Source organism: Pantherophis guttatus, chromosome 8 (genome assembly GCF_059756535.1).
Source record: "Pantherophis guttatus breed Tessera chromosome 8, ASM5975653v1, whole genome shotgun sequence".
Taxonomy (NCBI): Eukaryota; Metazoa; Chordata; class Lepidosauria; order Squamata; family Colubridae; genus Pantherophis; species Pantherophis guttatus.
The window spans coordinates 45290105-45315202 of record NC_142070.1 but is presented as its reverse complement, the minus strand read 5'-3'; the positions used below and the strand labels follow the sequence as shown (position 1 = coordinate 45315202).

The window sequence follows — 25098 nt, the reverse complement described above, 5'->3', positions numbered from 1 at the left end:
CACTTCTTTTAATCTCATTTTCCTGTTAAGACTGCTAAATAAAATTTATTTTTCTCAGGAGCCAACTGAGCTGGATCCAGGGAGGAAAGAACCAGGCATCTCATGTTGTAATAGAACTTCTGCCTTGTATATTGCAGGGCGGGGTTGAGGATTTTGTGCAATTCCTGCATGACAAACTCATTCAGATTCGGGAAGTCCTGGACTCAGATTGGGTAGATCCAGATGGGGTGACGGAGGTGGGTCTTGTGAATGTTATCTGGGAGGGGTTTAACCTTGTGACTCCCGAGGACGTGGACAGGATTCTGGGTAGGCTTAGTGCTGCCACATGTTTATTGGACCCGTGTCCCTCCTGGTTGGTGCTGGCCTCCTGGGCGGTCATTAATGCTTCTTTGAGTGAGGGTTTCTTCCCTCCCTCTCTGAAAGAGGCTGTGGTGAAGCCCCTCCTCAAGAAGCCCTCCCTGGACCCGGCTGTATTAGCGAACTATCGTCCAGTCTCCAACCTTCACTTTGTTGCGAAGGTTGTTGAGAGTGTGGTGACGCGACAACTTCCCCAGTACCTGGATGAAGCTGTCTATCTAGATCCGTTCCAGTCGGGCTTCAGGCCAGGGTACAGCATGGAAACGGCATTGGTCGCATTGGTTGATGATCTCTGGAGGACTCGGGACAGGGGCTGTTCCTCTGTCCTGGTCCTATTAGACCTCTCAGCGGCTTTTGATACCATTGACCATGGTATCATGCTGCAACGATTGGAGGGGTTGGGAGTGGGGGGCACCATTTTGCGGTGGTTCTCCTCCTTCCTCTCCAACCGTATGCAGTTTGTGTTGGCAGGGGGACAGGTCGACCTTGAGGTGCCTTGTTTGTGGGGTGCCACAAGGGTCAGTCCTCTCACTCCTTCTGTTCAACATTTATGTGAAGCCACTGGGTGAGATCATCCATGGTTTCGGGGTGAAGTTCCACCAGTATGCTGACGACACCCAGCTGTACATCTCCACCCCGGACCATCTCAAGGATGCCCTTGACGTGATGTCCCAGTGCCTGGAGGCCATGCAGATCTGGATGGGGAGAAACAAGCTCAGACTCAACCCTTCCAAGACTGAGTGGCTGTGGCTCCCGGTGTCCCTGTATAGTCAGCTGGTTCCATCGCTGACTATTGGGGGCAAGATCTTGGCCCCCTCAGAGAGGGCTCACAACTTGGGTGTTTTCCTGGATGCACGGCTGTCTTTGGAAGATCATATAATGGCTTTGGCCAGGGGAGCTTTTTATCAGGTTCGCCTGATATGCCAGTTGCGTCCCTTTCTGGACCGGGATGCCCTGCGCACAGTCACTCATGCCCTCGTCATGTCCCGTCTGGACTACTGTAACGCTCTCTACATGGGGCTCCCCTTGAAGAGCACTCGGAAGCTCCAACTGGTCCAGAATGCGGCTGCGCAGGTGATTATGGGGGCGACATGGTGCACCCATGTAACACCTCTCCTGTGTGAGCTGCACTGGCTCCCGGTGGTCTTCCGTGTGCGATTCAAGGTGTTGGTCACCACCTTTACAGCGCTCCATGGCTTAGGACCGGGGTATATACGAGATCACCTTCTGCCACCGATAGCCTCCCACTGGCCAATACGCTCCCACAGAGAGGGGCTCCTCAGGGTGTCGTCAACCAAACAATGTCGACTGGCGACACCCAGGGGGAGAGCCTTCTCTGTGGGGGCACCAGCCCTCTGGAATGAGCTGCCCCTAGAGGTTCATATGATCCCCGACCTGCGTACCTTTCGCCGCGCCCTGAAGACTGTTTTATTCCAACAAGCTGGGCTGGCCTAATAGGAATTTTTAAATTGGGTGTTTGTTAGTTTTTAACTTCGTGGGCCAAATTTTATATATTTGTTTTTAAATTGTTCTTAAATTTTGTGGTTTATATGTGTTTTAATATGGCTATACACCGCCCTGAGTCCTTTGGGAGAAGGGCGGTATAGAAGTTCAATAAAATCTAAATCTAAAATCTACATTAATGTGTGAAGTTTCTACATGCATAGTACAATGTTTATCTTCAAATAATGGAGCAAAACTCTTGAATTTTGCATGCAGTGTCAAATAGCATACTTAATTTTTCATTTTGTTTTAAGCGTTTGTGTTGCAAATATATACATGCAAATATATACACGTGAGGGATGTGGTGGCTCAGTGGCTAAGACGCTAAGACACTAAGACATGCAGTGTCAAATAGCATACTTAATTTTTCATTCTGTTTTAAGCATTTGTGTTGCAAATATATACATGCAAATATATATACGTGAGGGACGTGGTGGCTCAGTGGCTAAGATGCTGAGCTTGTTGATCGAAAGGTTGGCAGTTCAGTGATTCGAATCCCTAATGCTGCGTAACGGGGTGAGCTCCCGTTACTTGTCCCAGCTTCTGCCAACCTAGCAGTTTGAAAGCACGTAAAAAATGCAAGTAGAAAATAGGGACCACCTTTGGTAGGAAGGTAACAGCGTTCCATATGCCTTTGGCGTTTAGTCATGCTGGCCACATGACTACAGAGACATCTTCAGACAGCACTGGCTCTTCAGCTTTGAAACTGAGATGAGCACTGCCCCCTAGAGTTGGGAAAAACTAGCACATATGTGTGAGGGGAACCTTTACCTTTTATATACATGTGAACTCTGCCTTGGTAAATTAAAAGAGTAGACAAGGTTGTGGAGGAAGAGGTTGCAAAGTGAGTAAGTCCTTAATTACTTTATTTTTTAAAGGATAGGCACGGGGTGAAATGCTACTGGTACGCTCCGCTTCAGGCGAACTGGTAGTTTTTTATTTTATTTTATTTTTATTTTATTTCATTTTTTAAATTTGATTTATATGCCGTCCTTCTCCTGAGACTCATGCATTAAGCAATAGCCTTCATACTTTTGTATATTTATACAAAGTCAGCTTATTGCCCCCACAAACTGGGTCCTCAATTTACCTACCTTAGAAAGGATGGAAGGCTGAGTCAACCTTGAGCCTGGTGAGATTCGAACTTACAGTAATTGCAGACAGCTGGTGTTAATCACAATGCTATTAGTCTGCTGAGCCACCAGGCCCGTGTAGTGATAAAAACTACCGGATCAGGCAAACCGGTAGTAAAGAAATGCTTTAAAAAGGTAAAAAAGAGGTTCCGACGATGGCGCCACATCGTCAGAACCTTTTTTTTTTACATTTTTAAAGCATTTTTTGCTACTAGTCACCGGAACCGGTAGTAAAAAAATGCTTTAAAAAAGAAAAAAAAAGTTCTGAGCATTGTGCGGCACAGCTGTGATCGTCGGAACCTTTTTTTTACTTTTTAAAAGCATTTTTTTACTACCTATTCGCCGGAACCGGTAGTAAAAAAATGCTTTAAAAAAGTAAAAAAAAAAAGTTGGCCACGCCTACCAGTCACATGACCCCCCTAAGCTATGCCCACCAAGCCACGCACACAGAACCGGTAGTAACAAATTTTACATTTCACCACTGGATAGACATACAGTATGTATCAATCAGTGGTGGGTTGCTACCGGTTCACCCCGGGTCTGGTGAACCGGTAGCGGTGATGGCAGGAATCTCCGCCCACCTGCCTGGATGCTTCTGTGCATGCACGCCCACAAGCGAATAGGTAGCGACGGATTTTGAAACCCACCCCTGGTATCAATGTTATTGTGTATAAAAACTTGACAGCTTTTACATAATGTGACAATTGCTTGTCTTTCTGTTGTGAAGTAATCTGTACTTCAAAATCTTTGTTATCTCTCTCTCTCTTTCTCTCTCTCTCTCTCTCCATATGGATATGCATATTCATATACATATATTTATGAGTAGTTGTATATTTGTTCCCAAAGATTGATTAGGTATGTGCATTTGTGTTGTCTTTGTGTAGGTGTGAGGGAGTGTCTAATCATAGGGACTGTATATATTGCCTCTGGGCATGTATGAATGTTTCTGTTGTTCCCTCGATGGCGTCTCAGTATTTGTATGTGTGCAGTGAAAAACACAGGATAGGCTCTATATATTCTGTCCTGTAAACAGGGAGGTGGGGGTTTAAAAAGGAGCACTCAGCATTAGGGGAATTTTAGAATTTTTCCTCTAAACCTCTAGCCTAATTTACATTCTATACCATTTTTAACCCAATTTTTGTTTCACTGCATGAAATTATCCTCCTGATAGAAAGACTCCCGAACACATTACATAATTTCTTTCCAACATTCTTTGTGAAATGAAGAGAGAGTGAGAGAGGGGGAAATAAAACAGTAGTGGAGGAGGGAAAAGAGAACCTTATAATCCTTCATGTGCTTATGGTGCTTAGAAGTTCTGCAAAATAGTTTGATATGGATCTTCTTTTTCACAACCACGAGTTTTTCATTTGTAGCAAGATCTAAATATGTCCAATTTTTTGTGAACTGCCTAGAAAGATTTTTACTAGCAATCCAGTTTGGTTTCCTAGTTTGGTATTTCTCTTCTTTATCTGTTTTACTCTGTATTCCCATGCAGCAGTGTATGGATAACAGAAGTGATTGCTTGCAGAAGGCTTTGGAAAATTGAGCTGAGGGCTATAGTTTGCCCACTTCTGTTGTGATTTAAGAGCTGTCCAGTCAAAGTACAATTTGTAGATAAAAATCAGATGAGAGAATGCAGTCCTTGAAATTTCTCATCAGTAAATATGACGGGTACTATCTTCCCTGATGAAATACATTAGTCTCATCAGCACATAACTTCAACCTCTAATGTGGTTTGTTTGGTTTGGGATTAGTGTGATACGTGATCAGATCCATTACAACTTAGCATTATATTACAACTTAGTGTAATATGGATTGCATTCCCTCCAGAGTTGTATTCAATTGCCACTCTTTATGCTTTTAGGGAAGGAATCAAGTTCTTCTTCAGCCAGGGCTTTTCAATTAAGTTAGTTTTAACAGCAGTTTTAATTGTTTCTGTGACATTCTAATTGCTTATGATTTGCTGTTTAGTTTTAATTGCCATGGGTGCTGCTAGCAAATAAATAAAAACACCGACAAGTAGACATTACTTGTTCAATGAAACAAGATTTTAAAAATCCTGGCTTAATTTTATATATAAATATTAAGACCGGTATTTGACAGTACCTTTTCTATTATATCTTGCTGTGTTTGTAGTGTTATCACGCAATAATTACGTCAAAAAAACCTGTCATGTAAATGGGTCTAAATTTTGTTATTAAAAGAATACATTGGATCCTTGCCTAAAATGTCAGCATATCTTTCCTGTTTAAATTTCAGCCTGTTCCAATCCAGTGTGTTTTGTGATTGGAGGATGACAATAACCATGTTTTTAATTCATTTTTTCTTCCAATTAATGAGGCCAAATCTCAGTCAAATAGACTTTTATCCTAGTTGGGCTATTAGACATACTGTTCCCTGACCTGTTTGGATGATGAGACATGCTGTTTCTTGACATCCTAACTGCAGTGATAATTGGAAACAAAGGAAGGATTTAATGTTTTATAGCTTCCTTGTGCAAAACAAGATGAGAAAATGGCTGAAACTGATCATATGCCTTTTCTCAGTGTTCATCCTAATTAAAGTTACTTCACACTGTTATATGGAATCCTAGGAGATAAACAATATTACTATTGCTTCCTTTCATTCAGAAGAATTCTGAATATTAGAGAACCCTTTCTGACATGTTTATAGTATACATGTTGCTTTTTCATATTGAACAACATAATCAAATGCGTCAAGTTTTAATTAACTGATCTTGTATTCATACTTTATTGTTGGTTATGCTCTGATAATTAGTCTATTTAATTGCTGAATATATTTTTTCATATCACTGTTTTATTTTATTTTTTAAAAAAACTATAATTAATATGGTATTTTATACATTAAACAAAAAAGCAGCCCAACACCCACCCGCCCACCAAGGGTAATTTCAATAAATGGATTACATTGTCTGAGCTTTGAAGCTAAGTAAGTTCAAATCTGATCAGTATTTGGATAAAAGACTTCCAGGTGCACTACACAGATTCTAGACTAGATTATGAAATGGGGAAAAGATTCATGGAAGAAGATAGGAAAACATATGCTGACATTTTAGGTTGATCCAATATATTCTTTTAATTAGAGATGGTGGGACAGCATCTGTATGCCCCCCATTTTTAATATACAAATGATTGTGTACTAACATTATCATTGGAACAAGATGTTAAACATGTGAATCCCTTTAGATGGAAGGGCCCTTCCCTTCCTTACTAGGTGGTCTACAAGCAGGAGAGAGAGCGGATTTAAACTACAAGATAACATGTGGCCATCAGGAGGAACTTCCTGACTCTACCAATTTTTAGTTAGTAAAAAAGGTTGCCCAATGAAGTGGTAAATTCTCCTTTGCTAAAGGTCTGAGTGGTCATCTGTCAGAAATGGTAGTGGATTCTATATTTAATAGGGGCAGATTAATGTCTAAGATTTATTCCAGTTTTATGATTCTCTGATTCCAGTGTTTATAACATAATCTTATAATATGTGTTAATTTCTGTCAATTGATCCATCTTTATTACGGTAACACAGACCATCAAAATTAATTTCTGTATTTTAAGTTGCTTGTGCTATTTTGATAGCAATTAAAAAATACTTTTAGCAAAACTTGCTGTTTCCTTTCTTCAAAATGATTAGATGAATTCTAATGTGAATTAGAAGCAACATAAAGTTGAATTAACTCTTCAATCAGTATCAGAAGAATATGATTTGGCTCAAAAAACACATAATGTCCTCCATTTTGGTTTAACCACACCATTGTTTGGCACAATGAATGAACATTGTGGAGGAGCCCTGGTAATGCAGGAGCTGTGGGTGGTGTGGTGTGACTTAGAATGCTGTATTGCAGGCAAATTCTGCTCACAACCTGGAGTTCGATCCTGATGGGCTCAAAGTTGACTCAGCCTTCCATCCTTCTGAGGTCAGTTGGGGGCAATATGCTCACATTGTAAACCATGCAGAGTGTGCTATAAAGCACTGTGGGGCTGTATATAAATCTAAGCATTATTGCTATAGTGTTATCATAACCTGCAGGATTGGAAAGAATTAAAATTCAATTTAATTCAGAATTCTGTTTCCAAAAGTAAACAGCCATAACCCTCTGAAAGTTTATAGTAAATTTATAAAATGGCTCAGTCTAGCTCTCCTCTTAATTTACATTTCCCAAGCTGAAATGCCTCAAATCTCTTGGTATTCCATGTCCTGGAAGATGGAAACATAAAGATTCCATTTAACTACAGGAGCTAATTGACACAATAGTTATTTTCTATAAAGATGTCTACAATATTTACCAATTGTATCCTATTTTACCTTTAATATATACTGTATTACTATGTCCTTGAAAATTTTGATGACCTAGACAAGGCAAAATGATTCAGCAATGATCTGAACTATAAAAAGAATTGACCACTTTTATTATATCTGCATAGCTGATCTATGAATCATAGAATCTTGAATCTAGAATCTAGAACCATACTGGGAAACTAAATGTTTGGATTTCACCTACTGGCACTAAAAATTTTTGCAGGTGCCAGCAATGCATAATTTACTTAATTAAAGGAATACTGAATATTCTTTAAGTGTGTAAGTGTAAGTGAAGAGTTTCACTCTATGTGTTAACAGTGGATTGTGTTGGTAAGGAATTTTAAGAAATCAGATTAGCTTTTGTTTGCATACAGTACAATGAAATATTTTCTCAATAATCTTTGTAGCAGTCTCTCAGGCTCTGGCTTCAGCATACTAATGAATTTGAAATATAGCAATCCGTCTTCTATCTTTATCATACACTTTAAAGTATGATTGAAAACTAGCACATTACATATTAATTGAGACCTAAATTAATTCTTTTCTGCAAGATCTGATAACTTTTATAAAAATAGAATTGAGAGAGATTGGAAGCTGAATTCTGTGCAGAGTCTGTCAACACATGAATGCTTTTACAGATCCCATGTCAAGAATAGGTTATATATTAAACTCTAATCAAGCCTCCTTTTTAGATGTGTGCATTTATATCTGATCTCTGGTTAAAGTTTCCTTTACTCAACTGGAAGTGCTTAATTTTTTTCCCATAGCAATGAAATATTATCCCCATTTTTTGGTCCCTAATTGATTCAGTGCTGTTTTTTCACTCTGAACCTCACTTCATACAATATAAAATTCTTACATGAAAGCATCTGCCTAAAAATTTAGATCTTGGTGTATATATGTAAATTCATGATACCTACTGTCCCTGTCCTAATGTTTCCTCTACTTGTATCTATTTTATGTATTCAATTCATGCTTATAATTATATAAGTTACCTAATATGTTCTTGACAAATAAGTAAGTAAATAATAAAAAAAATAATATTCTCTTAACTATATATATTATTGTGTTTACACAGGATGGAATCTTTCTCAACTTTACTTATCCTACACAATGATTTTACAATTTTCTAAACACCAGTTTTACATTTTTTCAAGAACATTTGTTCACAGCCCTATGTTTCAGGGCCATGACTCTTCTCTGGAAAACTTTTTTCAGACCGTGTGACTCAGTTTCTAATGATATGAGTACTTTGTATCATAGCTACAAGGACACCCTCCTCCACCATTTTGATTTTTTCTTGGATAAAGTAGGGGGCAAAGTATCAGTCTACTATTTCAATCAGTGCATGTGATTAGTGATGCTTCTTTATGATCAATTGTCTGTTCAGGATTACCAGGAAAAAAATTATCTGCTTGAAAAAAGTTTTCTTTCCCTTTCTTTAATTTTTTTTTTTTTTTGCACTAAGGACTTTAAAGTATGCTGTTCAGCCGGTATAGTTCTTGAACTTTCTCCCTTTTCTGTTCATCTTGGAGAATAACAATTGAGAGGATTACTTAAAGTGAACATACTGAAATGTAATTATCTTGTGAGAATCTTTCCCATATATAAAATAGTAAGTTGTCAAGGCATCAGATTTTTAAGCATCGCTACCAAGTCTCCTAGTTGGTTAGTAATTCACAACAGCCTTTGGTGAAGTACTGTCATAGTTTAGAGATGATGGCAGACTTTAGGCAAGCAACTGTACAAAAGAAAATCCTCTTTGGCCCAAATTTTTCTCCTATGTTTGCTGGCTGGCTATTTGGGACAAACCCTTTATAGCTTTTTACTTCACACCCATAAATTGTAAACTCAAGCCATTTTGAAGCCTCTTCTGGTTCTCCTTACTCAGCTCTTTGTCTCATTCATCCACCGTTCTTTGGTTCCACACTGCCTCATTTCTTGTAGACTCCACATTGTATTCACTTCTCCAATTCATCTTTTTCTTCTATTTCCACTTCGGTCTTTATACAACATGCTTTTTTTTTGTATTTTATCTATATCTGCTGAGTTGATTCTCTCTGGTGTTCAAAGAAGACCTTCTTTTCTTCTCCTTCTCTTTTATGTTCTCCACTTTCTTTCCAATTTTGTTTCTCCTCACTGGTACATTTTTCCTCTATACAGTGCCTGCACATTTGCTCTCTCTTTCATTTCATTTATAACTTCATTTATACCAAAAACTCCTTGCTTTCTGAAAGGCTCTTTCATGCCAAAACATCTTTGCAATAAACTATTTTCACAGCACTTTTATTATGAGCTTGGACAAGGAAAATTGAGGGGCAGAGAAGAGAAAATAGTCCTGTCTTCAAACAGGAGTAAAAAGAGGATCCGGATAACAACCAACTGGTCAGCTTGTTGGGAAAGGGGCCATTTCTGGCCTCCGGAAGCCTTCTGGGGGGGTGGAGAAGGCCGTTTTTGCCCTCCCCAGACTCAGAGGCTCTGGAGCCAGGTGAGAGAGAAAAACAGGCCTTCCACCCCCCAGGCTCTCCGGAGGCAGGAAACAGCCTGTTTCCCTACTTCTGGTGGGCCCAGAAGGCCCAAAAATCGGCTGGCCGGCACACGCATGTGCCCCGGAGCTGAGCTCGTGTGCCCACTGATATGGCTACATGTGCCACCTGTGGCACGCATGCCATAGGTTCGCCATCACGGCCCTATACCATTCCAGACAAGTGACTATCCAGTCTCTTCTTAAAAGCCTCCAGTGATGGAGTACTCACAACTTCTAAAGGCAAGCTGTTCCTTGGTTAATTGTTCTCACTGTTAGGAAATTTCTCTGTAGTTCTAGTTAGCTTCTCTCTTTATTAGTTGCCATCAATTTTTTCTTGGCTTGCCTTCTGGTTTGGAAAATAGGTTGACCCCTTCTTCCTTGTGGGAGCCTCTCAAATATTGGAATACTGTTATCATGTCACTCTAGTCCTTCTTTTACTAGACTAGACATACCCAATTCCTGCAACCATTCTTCATATATTTTAGCTTTCAGCTTGCTCTTTTTTGCACTCTTTCCAGAATCTCAACATCTTTTTTATAATATGGTGACCAAAATGGATGCAGTATTCTAAATGTGATCTTATTAATGCTTTATGAAGTGGTACTAGTACTTCATGTGATCTTGATTCTATCCCTCTGTTAATGCAGCCTAGGATTGTATTGGCTTTTTTGGCTGCTGCCACACATTGCTAGCTCATATTTAAGTGACTGTCCACTAGGACTCTAAGATCCTTTTCACAGTTACTGCTATTGAGCCAGGTTTCATCTAATCTGTACCTATATATTTGGTTTTTCTTACCTAAGTGTAAAACCTTACATTTCTCACCACTGAATTTCATTTTGTTAGATAAGGACCAGTGTTCAAGTCTGTCGAGATCCATCTGGATTTTGAGCCTATCTTCTAGGGTGTTGATTATTCCTGCCAGTTTAGTGTTCCCTCATCTAAATCTTCCCTTTTTGTTCCCTCATCTAAATCGTTTATGAAGGTGTTGAAGAGTGCTGGGCCTAAAATGGAACCTTGGGATACCCCACTGCTTACTTCCCTTCACTGTAGATAAACTGGAGGTTTGATTCTAGCCTTTTCATATTTTCTTCCAGGGCGAACCAGTTAGCGTCTACTTGCAGCATTTGAATATGGCACAACCTCTGCAGGTCACAAGCATCATTCTACATGCATGTTATTCAGATTAGGAGAATAAAAGGAAAAGAGTTTTCCTATAGATGTCTAGTACCATCTTCCGTTTGTTCTCCCTGTATACTTACCAAGATGCTGTGGTTAGGGCAAGCAATAGATGTCTGTATATTGTATGATTACAGGGGCAGACTTACCACTCATTGAATCCACTTCTGTTCTCTATTTTCCATCAAAGGTCAAAAGGTAGCATTAAAAAAAAATTCTCAGCCATGATGGCATGTGATGTCTTCTTTTCCCTGAAATGCTAAGCTCTGATTTATATATCAAAGGCAATTGATTTATATGAAGACCATGAAGAATTTAAAATCAGAGACAAGGTGAGTTAGAGACAATGGCTCCACCTTGAAGGAATTGAAAAACACCCTGATTTTTCCAATTGTGCATTGGCTTCAGGATTTGTAGACTTAGAGCACAGCCCAAGAGAGCTGTAATGAAAAAGAATTCAGTGCTGTGAATTATTAAGAAAAAAATATGCAAAAATAAAACAGTTAATGTTCAGCTAAAAATAAAATGCAGGAAAGAGCATGGAATATCTTTTCTGCATACTGATCTTTTTTTTAAAAAAAGCATTTAGCCCTTGTCAATGTTTCTTAATCAACTTTTTCTCACTTATTCTTTAAAGTGGAGATATTGAACAGGGTCGTGCCTGAAGAGGCACTTCTGAATTAAATTGCTTAATTTTCTCTATGTCTGTATCGAGGAAAAAATTCTATAATCTTAATTCAATTATTTTGTTATTTTGTTTTTAGGTTAACAAAGCCATTATCCTTTGCAGACTGTGTCGGAGATGAGCTACCATGGGGATGGGAAGCTGCATACGATCGTCAGATTGGTGTCTACTATATCGACCACATAAACCGTAAGTGTTTTCTGTAAGTGCTGTATTGATTATATAAGAAGGCTTATCCAGATTAGACTCTGCTGTTAGACTCTTAACAAGGACTTGAAAACAGAAGATTTCTTATGAGACAGTTGAAACTCCCCACAGCAATTCACTTGGTTTATTTTCTTAGGAAAAACATTATAGCTTCTACTGCTGCTGCTTTTCCTCCTACTTCATTTTGTTAGTGCTGTTATATCCTATCAAGTGGATTTCAGAATTACTTAGAATTGTCTATTAACCTTAAACTTTCATGTTACCAATTAAAACATTATGTTTTCTGTTTGTGCAAGGAACTCCCCAGGTTTTGACAAAACATTCTAATTAATCCCGCAAATCTGCTTTTTCCTCAATGACAAAACTAGGAGATGTTGAAGAACCTTCTAAGAAATATATTCATACAAAATTGTGTTACAGTTATATCAAATTCCCTATGTTCTTGTTCTTTAGGCTTTTAGTATGATTATAGAGATGGTCAAAGTGGCACCAAACACATAACAAAGAAGTTGTTACAGCAATCTGAGCATGCAAATGCAAGTAGATAAATAGGTACCACTTTGGTAGGAAGGTAACAGTATTCCGTGCACCTCAGTTTATAGTCATGCTGTCAAAAGTATCTTTGGACAATATTGACTCCCTCGGCTAAGAAACAGAGATGAACATTGCTCCCTAGGACATGACTGGCAGGCGAAACCTTTACCTTTATCTTTATATTATTTTAAACTACTTTGAATACTCATCAGAATAAAAATTCAGGGAATAATTTGAATGAATAGATGAAAGAATTAACATAATTTCTTTTATCACCCAAAATAGACTAGAAATATTATATTATATAGTGAATAACAGCAATTTAATTATTTAAAGAAAACACCAGTATAAGAATGTGAGTTGTTAAAATATTTTAATGGAATTGATTCAAATAAATACTCAAAAGTTGACAAAAAATAGTTATATATTTCGGGTTACAGATTAAAAAGGACAGCAATAGACTAGCTGGGAGATATTGTTCTAGAATATTAGACTGACCCTAGAAATAAAACATTAAATGTAAAATCAAATGTTTTCAAGATCTTACACCACATTCTTAAAGCTTAGAAGATGAGCAAACAGTAGTAGTATGAATTACACATAGGTAAATAAAAAAGCTAGATTGGAATTTTTCTTTGAATTTTTCTTTGCTTTTGTTTTCATTGGATATAATAACCATTAGAACAGAATGCAAATATTTGTGGAGAATTATCTCCTCACCTACTGTGGGCTTTTGGGAAAAGAGGGACTTGAGCTTTTAGTAGATGTATTTTGAGGAGGGTGGTAGATTGGTGTGGTTTTTTTTCCGTTAAACTGGTTTTTCCTCATCCTTTCAGACTGAAGAATCAGATACTTAAAGCATTCTCAGTGATACATTAATCCATTTGATGTTGCAATTTGAGTGAATTTTTTATGGAGTGCAGTCACCATCGGTATGTTGGCTATAGGAGTGGTGCTCTGAAGAGAACACTCTTTGTTTGAGTTAGTGGAAGGTAAGCTGCCTGTGATAAGGGTCAGAGGCAGGTCACATGTCTTACATGCTAAAATTGAGATTATAGCTTTTAATTCACCTGACTGGAATGCAATAGTCTGATAATTATGAACTGCACTGCTCAAGAGTTTACGAAATGTTTCATTAAAGTTTAACTGTAGAAATAGTGATTTAAGGGAAAGTACCTTTTTACCTGTGTAATAATATATGTTTGCATTGGCAGTTACTGCTACAACTGTTAAGGATTGTACTGTTTCAACTCCAGAAATATTTCCCTCTTGTTTTTTTTAGTGTATGAATGACTTGCTTTTTAAAAGAAACCTCTTAATCTTCCCTAAGAAAATAATTCATACCAAACTTTTCTGTAGCCTACATTGTTTTGTGACAGCTTATGAACTTTAATATCATGGCTAAGATTGAAAGTTATGAAACATTATTTCAGTTATGATGTGTAAATTACAATTTCACTTTGTTTAACCACTATTTACTGAATAAACCATACAGCAATTAGTGGATTTGTTCAAAAGGTTAACGTTGGAAAAAATGTAGAAGTTGAATTAGTTTCTGTTCACCTAAGGATTCATTGGAAAATATCATTTGTTTATGCTTAAATTTTTACATGCATTATTAATGTTTCAGACTCACCCAAAATAGACTAGAAGTATTATATAATATGGTTTATGGCCAAATAAGCCACTTTTAACGTATGTTAAAACATGCTTAGCATGTATTGCTTCTTGAGGTTTCTTGAAAAACAGCTGTCTTGTTCCACATGTTCACATACTGTACATGTGAAAAATAGAAATAGCAATAGTTCTTATATACCATTTATAATGCTTATAAATAGCAATAGTGCTTATATAGTTTTTACAGCACTGTCTAAGCAGTTTACAGAGTCAACATATTGCCCTCAACAATCTGGGCCCCCAATTTACTAATCTTGGAACGATGTAAGGCTGAGTCTACCTTGAGCCCCATCAGGATCGAATTCCAGGCTGTGGACAGAGTTAGACTATATTGCATTTTAACCACTGTGCCACTACAGCTCATAAGATTCTACTGGAAGTAGGCAAATCTTAGCTTATGATCGTGGTATATAAATGGTGTTTTGTTCATTTGGATGTCTTCTCATCCAAATGAAAACACAGGTATTGAACTGTAAACACACATTTTATTTCTCTTCATCACATTGGTTATTTGTGTCCATTGTTATTCACTGCCCCTTCACAGGCTCCATTGAAGATTAAAAATAATAAATCAAATAGGCCATTTTTCACAAATAAGCTATTGTTAGCAAATCTATATATATAAAGCGAAAACCACTCACGCCGTAATCACGAAATCTCCAGAACCATAAAGCCTACAAACTTGAAATTTGCCACATATGTTCCTCTTGGCTTCTAGGTGCTCACTAAGACAGGATTTTTCAAAATGACCATCAGAGCATTAGTATTTCCTATATTATTATTAACACGCTCTGATGCTAAGGAGTTCTACTCCCTCTCCCTACTTGAAAAGAAATCTGTTCCAAATGCAAAACACAAGCAGAGAAGAGGAGTTTCACTTTCAGTTTTACTTTCACAGCAGGAAGCAGCTTTAAAACAGAACACTTGAGCTAAGGCACGGCCAGGCTCCTTCCGGTCTCCTCCTTGCTCACACAACAAATACTGTTTCACTTTCCAAACAGCCCTCTGATACTAAGGAGTTCTACTCCCCCTCCCCACCTGAAATGAAATCTGTTCCAAATGCAAAACACAAGCAGAGGAGAGAAGTTTCAGTTTTACTTTCACAACAGCAACCAGGGGATAGGATAGGATAGGGAAGGCTTCGGTGGGCAAGCCTGAGGGAGAGAAGGGGATAGATTAGGGGAGGGTTCTGTGGGGTAAGGTTTAGGGAGAGATGGGGATAGGGGACGGTTCTGTGGGGCAAGGCTGAGGGAGAGAAGGAGATAGGATAGGGGAGGCCTCTGTGCGGCAAGCCTGAGGGAGAGAAGGGGATAGGATAGGCTTCTATGGGGCAAGGCTGAGGGAGAGGAGGGGATAGGATAGGGGAGGCTTCTGTGGGGCAAGGCTGAGGGAGAGAAGGGGATAGGATAGGGGAGGCTTCTGTGGGGCAAGGCTGAGGGAGAGAAGGGGATAGGATAGGGGAGGTTTCTGTGGGGCAAGGCTGAGGGAGAGAAGGGGAGAGGAGAGACCAATCTGTAACTATTCATTAATTTTCAAGCTGTAAGTGTCAATTTATCAAGCCCGATCCAGGGGTAAAATGCTCCGGTTCGGACTGGATCGCCTGATCCGGTAGCAATGGCGCCGGGTGGTTTGGAAAACCGGTAGGAAACATCCCTGTCCCCCCCATGCCCCCCATGCCCCCCCATAATCATCAGAGGTTTTTTTAAAATTATTTTTAAAAACATTTTTTCTACAAGCTGAGTTATCTGATTGTCAGAGGCTTTTAAAAGCATATTTTTTTTACAACCTCTTCGGCCGAAGAGGTTGTAGAAACAATATTTTTTTTTTATTAAATTTGTATACTGCCCTACTCCCGAAGGACTCAGGGCAGTGAACAGCCATAAATAAAACATATAGATACAAAATTTAAAATAGAAATAAAACTAATTAAATAAATTTGGCTGAGACATTTTAAGACCCCAATAAATTAAAACCAAATTTAAAATTCCATTTAAAAAGAGGAAAAGTTTAGGTCAGGCCAGCTTGATGGAATAAAAACGTCTTAAGCGCGCGACGGAAGGTACGCAGATCCGGAATCCTCCGTATCTCCGAGGGGAGCTCGTTCCAGATCGTAGGTGCCCCCACAGAGAAGGCTCTCCCCCTGGGGGCCGCCAGTCGACATTGTTTGGCCGACGGCACCCGGAGGAGCCCCTCTCTATGGGAGCGTACTGGTCGGTGGGAGGCTATTGGTGGCAGCAGGCGGTCCCGTAAATAGCCAGGTCCTAAGCCATGGAGCGCTCTGAAGGTGATAACCAAGACCTTGAAGCGCACTCGGAAGACCACCGGGAGCCAGTGCAGCTCGCGCAGGAGAAGCGTTACATGGGAGCGCCACGTCGCTCCCATCACCACCCGCGCGGCCGCACTCTGCGCCAGTTGGAGCCTCCGAGTGCTCCTCAAGGGGAGCCCCATGTAGAGAGCGTTACAATAGTCCAAACGGGAGGTGACGAGGGCATGAGTGACCATGCGTAACGAGTCCTGATCCAGAAAGGGACACAACTGGCGAATCAGGCGGACCTGATGAAAAATCCTCCCGGTCACGGCCGTCAAGTGCTCTTCTAAAGACAGCCGTGAATCCAGGAGGACACCCAAGTTGTGAACCCTCTCCGTGGGGGCCAATGCTTCGCCCCCAATAGTCAGCGATGGCACCAGCTGACTATATCGGGACGTCGGAAACCACAGCCACTCAGTTTTGGATGCGTTGAGCCTGAGCCTGTTTCTCCCCATCCAGATCCGTACGGCCTCCAGACACCGGGACATCACTTCAAGGGCATCGTTGGGGTGGTCTGGGGTGGAGATGTACAGCTGGGTGTCATCAGCGTATTGATGGTTTTAAAAGTAAAAAATGGTTTTAAAAGTAAAAAAAAAAAGTTGGCCACACCCACCCAGTCACATTACCCCCCACTAAGCCATGCTCACAAAACCAGTAGTAACAAATTTTACATTTCACCACTGGCTCCATCACATAGTTTCATAGCGAAGCACAGGTATCCAGCTAGTATTATGATATGTATAATAAGATCTTGTTCTTTGACTATTTGGTTTGGGAGGAATGAGCTGACTGACATGTGTAAACAATAACTTACCCGTATATACTTGAGTATAAGCCAACCCGAATATAAGCCGAGGCACCTAATTTTACCACAAAAAACTGGGAAAACTTATTGACTCGAGTATAAGCCCAAGGGTGGGAAATGCAGCACAAAATGGGAATCATCAGAAGCCTACATACTGAGCTGAAGGCCTGCCTACCAGCAAAGATGGGAAAGAAAAAGAACTAAAATACATCAAGGAAGCCCTCAGAACATCTGGCTGTCTCAAATGGGGCTTCATCAAATCTCAAAAAAGACCCTACAGGAGCTCCTCCATAACAAACAACAAAAAGAACAATAAAGGAAGCAACATTGTCATTCCATATGTTGCAGGAATATCAGAAAAGCTCAGGGGGATTTTCAGCCAACACAACATACATGCACACTTCAAACCCAAGAATACACTAAGACAGAAGCTTGTCCACCCCAAGGATAAAACACCCAGACACAAACTGAGCAATGTGGTCTATGCAGTACAATGCAGTGAGCCATGTTCTGGTCTGTACACTTCATAAATGCATGGCATAACATACAAGAACAAACACATCAGGGCTAGATTCAGCAGTCAATCTGCATTTAAAAGACAAAGGCCATTCTTTTGAAGACAGCAAAGTTTACATTGTGGACAGAGAGGACCGCTGGTTTGAAAGAGGGGTCAAAGAGCCCATCCATATCAAAATTAAACAGCCCTCTCTCAGCAGAGAGTGAGGGATACGACATCATCTATCTTTGGTCTACAACACAGTCCTTTCAACAGTACCAAGAAGGCTCCACCCATTTGCACCTCTCAGGTAACCCTGAGGACACAGATAAACCTTCAAATGACCTTAATGACTTACCAAAAGAATGTAAATGACCAGATGTCTGCAAGGAGTATAATCCTTCCATTCCCCACCATCCAGTCAGAGCTGAAGAAGCTTCTTGGATGAGAAGCGAAAAATCTTCAAAGAATAACCAGAAAGTCCAGTTGTCTCTTGAAAAGCACCTTTGGGACAACTATGACCTAGATGATTGAGAATCTCCTTAAACAAGTCCAGATTTTTGTCATATTTTATTCTTTTGAGTAGCATATGCAAATTTTGCAAGACAATTAATGCTTTTTTGAGGAAGTGGTAATACTTTTTGTCTTAAAGAAGTGGAGTATTCCTGCTAAAAAAGCCACCTCTCAGTCTGGTAGTATTATACAATTTCTGCCCAATTTTCCATTTATAAAGCAAGATTTCACAAAAGGTTGTTAGAAGAGAATTAGATGAAGTCTTTTATGTTAAACCATTTTAGAAAGGCATCAGACCTGGATATGAGAAAGAAATGGCATTGTTTGATCTTGTGGATGATCTCCATTGGACTCTGGGTGAACACACTTACCTGGCCCGATTAAAACTCTCAGTAGTCCTCAGGGACTACTTGTAGTGGTTTGAAATGTTCTAGTACAGTGTTTTTACTTCTTCCTAATGGGGACATTTCTATGGCTGGGTGAGTACTGAAGGCCTTGATCACACCTATATTGGGCGCAACAGAATTTGGCTCTCTCTTGTAAGCCAAGGATGGGCAATTAATTTTCCCAAGGGGCCACAGAGGAACTGGGATTGTTGTGCAGGGCCAAACTGATAGCTCCTGGCTGTGCTCTGCCCACTCACCTGCAAGGCTACACTTTGACTGAGGCAGTGGATTACCATGCCTGAGGTCCTTCATGTGATGACCACCATTGCCATCTCCTCAGGCTGGTTCAGGTGAGGGACGAGTGCTGTGTAGGCACAGAAAAGCATTTCTCCCCTCACCACCTATGGCCACCAGCCAACTGAAGGAGCACATGGCAATTGTATAGAGCTGGACCTGGTTCGACTTTTTCTTCTATCCCCTGCAGTGAACTTATTTATATTTGATTTCTGATTTTTCAATTGACCTCACATAGGCCAGAATAAGGATAGCGAAAGACTGGATGTGGCCCAGGGACTGCAACATGCCAGGTCTAAACCAGGGATCCCCAACTCTCAGGCTATGGTCCACTACTGGGCTGCCACTTGTTCGAAACTGGGGCATGCAAACAACGGGCAAGCACATGTGTGTGAAACTTCACTCACCTGAGTCGCAGGCAAGGGCATGGGTGCAAAGCTTCACTCTTGCGAACGGTGGGTGGGCCCTTGTGCTCTTGCAAAAAACTCCACTTGATTAAGTGAAAGGCACTCATGCTCATGTGCGCAGCTCCCTTCATGTGAGCAGAGGGCACTTGTATAAGAAGTTCCATTTGCGCGAATGGAGTTTTGCACATGAGCACTCTGCACAAGTGCAGCTTCACCCATGAGAGCAAATGTCCTCTGCTTGCGGGTAAAGCTCCATTTGCACAAGTGGACAGTGCGCCCATCTGCCTCTCACACAACTGGAGCTGTGCACATGTGTGTGAGCCTACCACTCACACGCTCCTCCCCTCCTTCTCGTGCTGGGCCAGGCCATCAAGCTGGAGAGGTTGGATACACTGGTCTAAGTTGTTTAACCCATGAAGTCCCAATGGGAGGTCTGTCTGTCTTTATTTAGTAGGGCTATTTTATTGTAAATTGAATCAGTAAAACTAGGTAGTAGTTACGTGTAACCTTTTATAATTGTGTGGCAATATTTTTATTATAATTGTAAATACTGTATATTATGGTAGGCATTAATTTTAATATTTTTTTGTATAATTTTAATTGGTGGTTAATACTTGTTTATTAATTTTTACTGTTGTTAGATTGTGCCTCAGTGAGAAGTGCAATATAAATGCATTGCTTTGCTTGTTTCTTTAGTTTGCGATGAGACATCTAGTATATGCTGGTAATATTCAGTTACATATCTCTGTTATGGGTTGAACAGGGGATACAAGAAATGTGGTCACCTGGTGTCTGAAGGCTATAAGAATTTGATGGGGTAAAATATGCTGAAATAGGTCACTGGCAAGACCTAGTTCCTATTCACACTTGCTTTGGACTGTGCCATACAGTATCGTCCCTGAAGGAACAGGTCAATGACTTCAGAGCTCTCTTGGATTCATAACTTTTGATTGAACAGCAAAACCTGGAGTGGCCTTTGCACAGCTGGAACTGGTACATCAGTTGCAGCCCTTTTTGGATTGAGAGTAACAGATAGTCATGTCCTCTTAAACTCAAAACTGGTTTATTGCATTATTGTTGTGGAATGAACAGCTGAAAGAAGGAAGCCCTGGTGGGTGAAGTTAAGAGATATGGCAGTCTGGATTTTATAGGTGGGAGGATCCATATGAAATCAAACACTTGGGCCTATATCTGGCCCAAAGGAAAGCAGGCAGTCTAGCGACATTCTTGTATTACAGTGGAGTCAACAATAAGGAACCTCTGAGTCTGATTTCCAGAGCCACTTGATTGTTTGTGTCTGACAATTATGCATTATTTGGCACTACCTTTGAAGAGAGCTTCCATAGGTGCAAATCATGGTAATCCATTTGCTGATGGGTGAGAGTGCTTCAACATAACAACACATATTTTGTACCCCTGGATTGATTGCCAATATGTTTCTGATGCAATTCTAATTATTGGTTTTGATTTATAAAGTCCTTTATGGCACTAGCCCATGTTATCCAATACCATATTTTATTTTATTTTTTGCAGGTAGAATTAATCTGCCTGTGCAACTATCTTGAGAGAAAAATGTTTTGGATTCTGTCTCCTTGAGATGGCGGGAAGAGACAGTCCTTTTCTGCAGCCTTTTTATCTGTTCAGACAGTTCACCCTTTGAGGGCCGGTAGAATGTCAAACATTTTGGCATTCAGACAGACAATAAAGATCAACTCTCAAGCATTTGGGCTTAAAGGGTGTTTTTCATGGGGTCATTTTAGTTATTCATTTGTTTGCTTTAATTTATTATTCTTAGCCTATTATAGTTTTAGGATTTCAAATGAGATGTCCAGGAACTGGGCGTGAGTGAGTGAATAAGATACTATATAAATTTCTCAGGTTCCATGACTACAATTTGCCAGAAAACCATAAATTTCCTAAGGCTTAGTTTGGTCTAACAGTTAGAGCTGGCACAAGTCTCACTAAAATAGCTTAGCTAGAAAAAACATTTTATTGCAAGCAAGATTGAAACTGATAGCCAAATATAGCCCTAGGTTCTGCCTCGGTTTACCTTCCCAATAAGCAACCAAGTTGGAAGATAATTTAAAAACAGTTTATTGGGGTACCCTGATAAAGTGGGATCTCTCTATGAAAAAGGAGCCTAATGTTACATTCCTTTTTAGAGTTAACCTAAGAAAGAAAATGCAAAAGGGAAGTTGATTGGACAGGATAAAAGTAACCTTCCCTATGCATAGAAAATCAGCTACATGTAGTCAAACATGTTACATATTTGCATCCCATAATATCACACATGTTCATTAAATGGAGGTTTGAAATCAGAAAGGATGTAAATTGTAAGGAAAAAAGTTGTTTGAAGTTCACAAAAGAGATAAACCAGACCCCAATTTGTACTAACAATCTTTTTCTTATCCGGAGCTAGTCTCCAACCTGTTTATCAGTTTGGGAATGGTGAAAGCTATATCAGCCCTGGGTCTGATAGGGCTGCCATTCAGGCGGGGAAGAGAGCCGCCAATTGGGACGTACATCCACATCTGCCGAAGACTACACCCACCAAATGCCCACCGACAGTGCACAAGCCACAAAGCTGAGACACACAGAGGGCGTACATGCTGCGGGCCCCCTGCCAAGCTGCAGAGAGGACAGGCACATCCCCGAAAAGCCTGCTGCATCAACGGAGCCAGTTGGGCCGTGGGCTTCGTACAGAGCTGATGTGCGGCAGAACAGTTGGGCAGCAGAGCGCACGCAGGCGCAGGGAGCCTGGCATACCGGAAACAAGCATGTGTCAGGGTGTGCCGGATGAAAAGCTCTACAGCTGCAAAGACGTTGGCAAAGTGTGAGGGGTGGGAATTATATGGGTTCGGGTCCAGGGGGTGGAATCGGGGTGGGGTAGAGGGCATTTAAGGAATGGAGGGTTAAACCACAATAGCACTGACTTTGTTTTCCTAATTGTTTGTCACTTTGTGCCAGGTTTCCACATTGCCAGATAAAAAGTATCCAATTAACTTTATTGTCTGCATTTCTTGTCTGCTAAATGCTGGAACGTGACACTAAGTCAGTGCTCCTTACTTTTCCATACAAACCTAGCCAGCACCTCACCCTCTGGGGTTGCAAGGAGGGAGGGGAGCTTCAGAGGATGGCGGAGGGAACGGAGGCTGGGACAGATGTGGCAGTGATGGAGGAGCCATCCATCCTGGAAGCCTTGTCAGCACCACAAGACGACCCTGCCCTGTATGTGCATCCCAAAGAGCGGGCAGGCTCAAGCCAACCCACAGCTGATCAGGAGCCCAGCTGTGGGTTGGGCTCCTGGAAATAAAAGAGGAGCAAACAGGGAGTGGGCTTTTGCAGGAAACAATTAGTTCACTCCGTGACTCTGAGAGACTCTGTGACAGGTTTTGCTTTGTACTGCAGTTGGAAACAAGTTACGTGGCAGCTTGCCAAACGAGATAAGGTGTGTTGAGAAATATTCCTTTGAAAAACCGTTTGGACAAACTTTGCTGGCTGTGAATGAACGTAATTCACAGTCTGTGTAAATAAAAGAGGTTTTGACAGTAATTCCTGCCTCTTGCTTGTTAAGAGAGCCTAGGTCAGAACAACAGTGAAGTCTATGAGGGGTGCAGATCAGAAGGCGGCTCCTGCAGGGGAGTGGTGGAAGAATTCATCGGTGGCTACAGGTTCTGGGGTTCCATTGCCATTTAACCCGATGGCAGGAGTGGCAACTGATGGAGTGGGACGACGAAGGGGAATGGAGGTACTCCACTGCACTGGGTAGCCAAACCATGGACTGGCTGAGAAAGAGGTTTGGAAAGGCCAGTTTCCAAGATGGCGGGTCCTGGTACAGCAAGGACTGGGGAGGGTGAGGACCGACCGACTGGCCGATGTCTGCCACTATCAACCTAATAACCGGCGGCTTTACCTGCCCTCTTCCGCTTGGCCAGCCCAAAGTTGCGACTGGAGCCAGCTCAAGAATGCACTAGAAAGCCCATGAGGGGACAACCGCCAGAGCCTGCCTCTACTGCTGGACACCCGAGTTACTACCTAGGGGAACACCAAAGGGGAGAAGTGGTCATCAGTGGTTGCCTCTCAATGTTGCTAGCCCACTGCCAGCACATGCTTGGCTGGCTGGGATTGGGCATGGGCAAGGGACCCTGGGACACCCAGCAGTGTGAGTGACGTTCGACGGCAGTCTGTATAAAGTGGCTCTCTTCTTCTGCCAGTTGATAGACCATCTGGATTGATACACACACCTTTACACTTCCCAGTGGGCCATGGTAATGGCCTTAGCAGTGGTGCTGGATGATGAGGCTGCCGACTGGGTGGCTGACCTGTATAGCGAACATGGCCGGGAATTGGGAAATGCTGGCTTGTTCTTGGAGGCACTGCATGAGATATTTGAAGACCACACCAGGGCCCAGAGAGCAGAGGAGAGATGCTGGCTGTTGTAGCGCGGGAATAATGAGAGGCACAAGCAGGCTAGTAACAACAGCTCTTTAATTCAGGGTGAGACTTCAGCAAAAACTCACAGGCAACAGCCCTCTTTATATACTTTCCAGGGGCAACCAAGGACCAATCAGAATTCACTGTGCATTTGAATTTTCCGCACAAAATAGATACATACATAACACCCCTCCCCTCCCAGAAGGCACTTATTCTATCTATTTACATATTTACATACAAAATCACACAGGTGACCAGGGCGTGTCTTAATCCTGGTTGACCTGCGCAGTTCAGTTGTTGGCGAGGCGTCGAGTCGGTCGGAGGGACCTCCTGTCTCTCCCGGCTCCGCCAATGGAACCTCCTGGATTTCTCCGGAGGTGTGGCTATCTCCGGCTGGGAGTGTCGGCTCGCTGGGGCGGCGCTGGAACTCAGGGTTGCCAGATAAGTATTCCGGCTTACTCGGGCTTGAGATAGCTGTGTCAGGAAGACTTGGATAGTTAGGACACGAGTTTTCGTTTGGTAAACGTTTACGCAATTGATCTATATGTCTCCTCCAGATTTTACCATGCCCTTTATCAACTGTATATGACTTTGGACTGGTAATTCCTACGATGGTTCCCTCTACCCATAAAGGCCCATTGGTGTAGCTTCTAGCAAAAACTGGTGATCCTACTTCGAAATGTCTTAGTCCTCCCCCTTCCCCGGTGAAGCTATCGGAGGAGTAATTAGGATGCAGTCTGTCTAGAACGCATCATAGCTTTCGGCCCATTAAAAGCTTGGCTGGGCTGCGGCCCGAAGTGGGGCACGGGGTGGCATGCTGTACCGCTAAGAACTCATCTATTCTAGCCTGCCAGTCCCCTGCATCGAGTCGGGAGAGGGCTTCTTTGGCCGTTCTTACAAATCTTTCAACAAGGCCATTAGAAGCTGGATGAAAAGGAGCGGATAATGCATGTCTTATGCCTAATTCGGCTAGGTAGCCGTCTAATTGAGTCGCTGTGAATTGGGGCCCATTGTCGGATACCAGGGTGTCTGGTAACCCGTGCGTTGCGAATAGTTTTCTGAGTACTTTGATTGTGGCCTCAGAAGTGGTAGATGGCATTAAGGCAATTTCGAGCCACTTAGAATATGCATCTACAATAATAAGAAAGTTCTGGCCATGGAACGGGACAGCGAAATCGATATGAATCCTCCCCCATGGCCCATTCGGTCTTTCCCATTCCCGAACAGGGGCTACGGGAGGATCTGGGCGGGACTCCTGGCATGGCCTGCACTTCCCCACCCACTCAGTGATATCTTGGTCGAGATGTGGCCACCAAACATAACTACGAGCTAGTCCTTT

At 41.5% G+C, this 25098-nt stretch overlaps 1 protein-coding gene across 5 annotated transcripts in view; it reads left to right on the top strand.

The window, feature by feature from the left end:
- The window catches only part of WWC2 (WW and C2 domain containing 2), a 153119-nt gene that overhangs the window by 39155 nt on the left and 88866 nt on the right, over positions 1-25098 (top strand). For 4 of the 5 annotated variants that reach the window (XM_087874725.1, XM_034401374.3, XM_034401375.3 and 1 more), the window contains exon 2: positions 11778-11887. In XM_087874725.1, coding sequence (XP_087730851.1) covers positions 11778-11887 — 110 coding nt within the window. Of the gene's footprint in view, positions 1-11777; positions 11888-13275; positions 13432-25098 lie in introns of all 5 variants that reach the window. The other variant, XM_087874724.1, reaches the window with a different exon arrangement.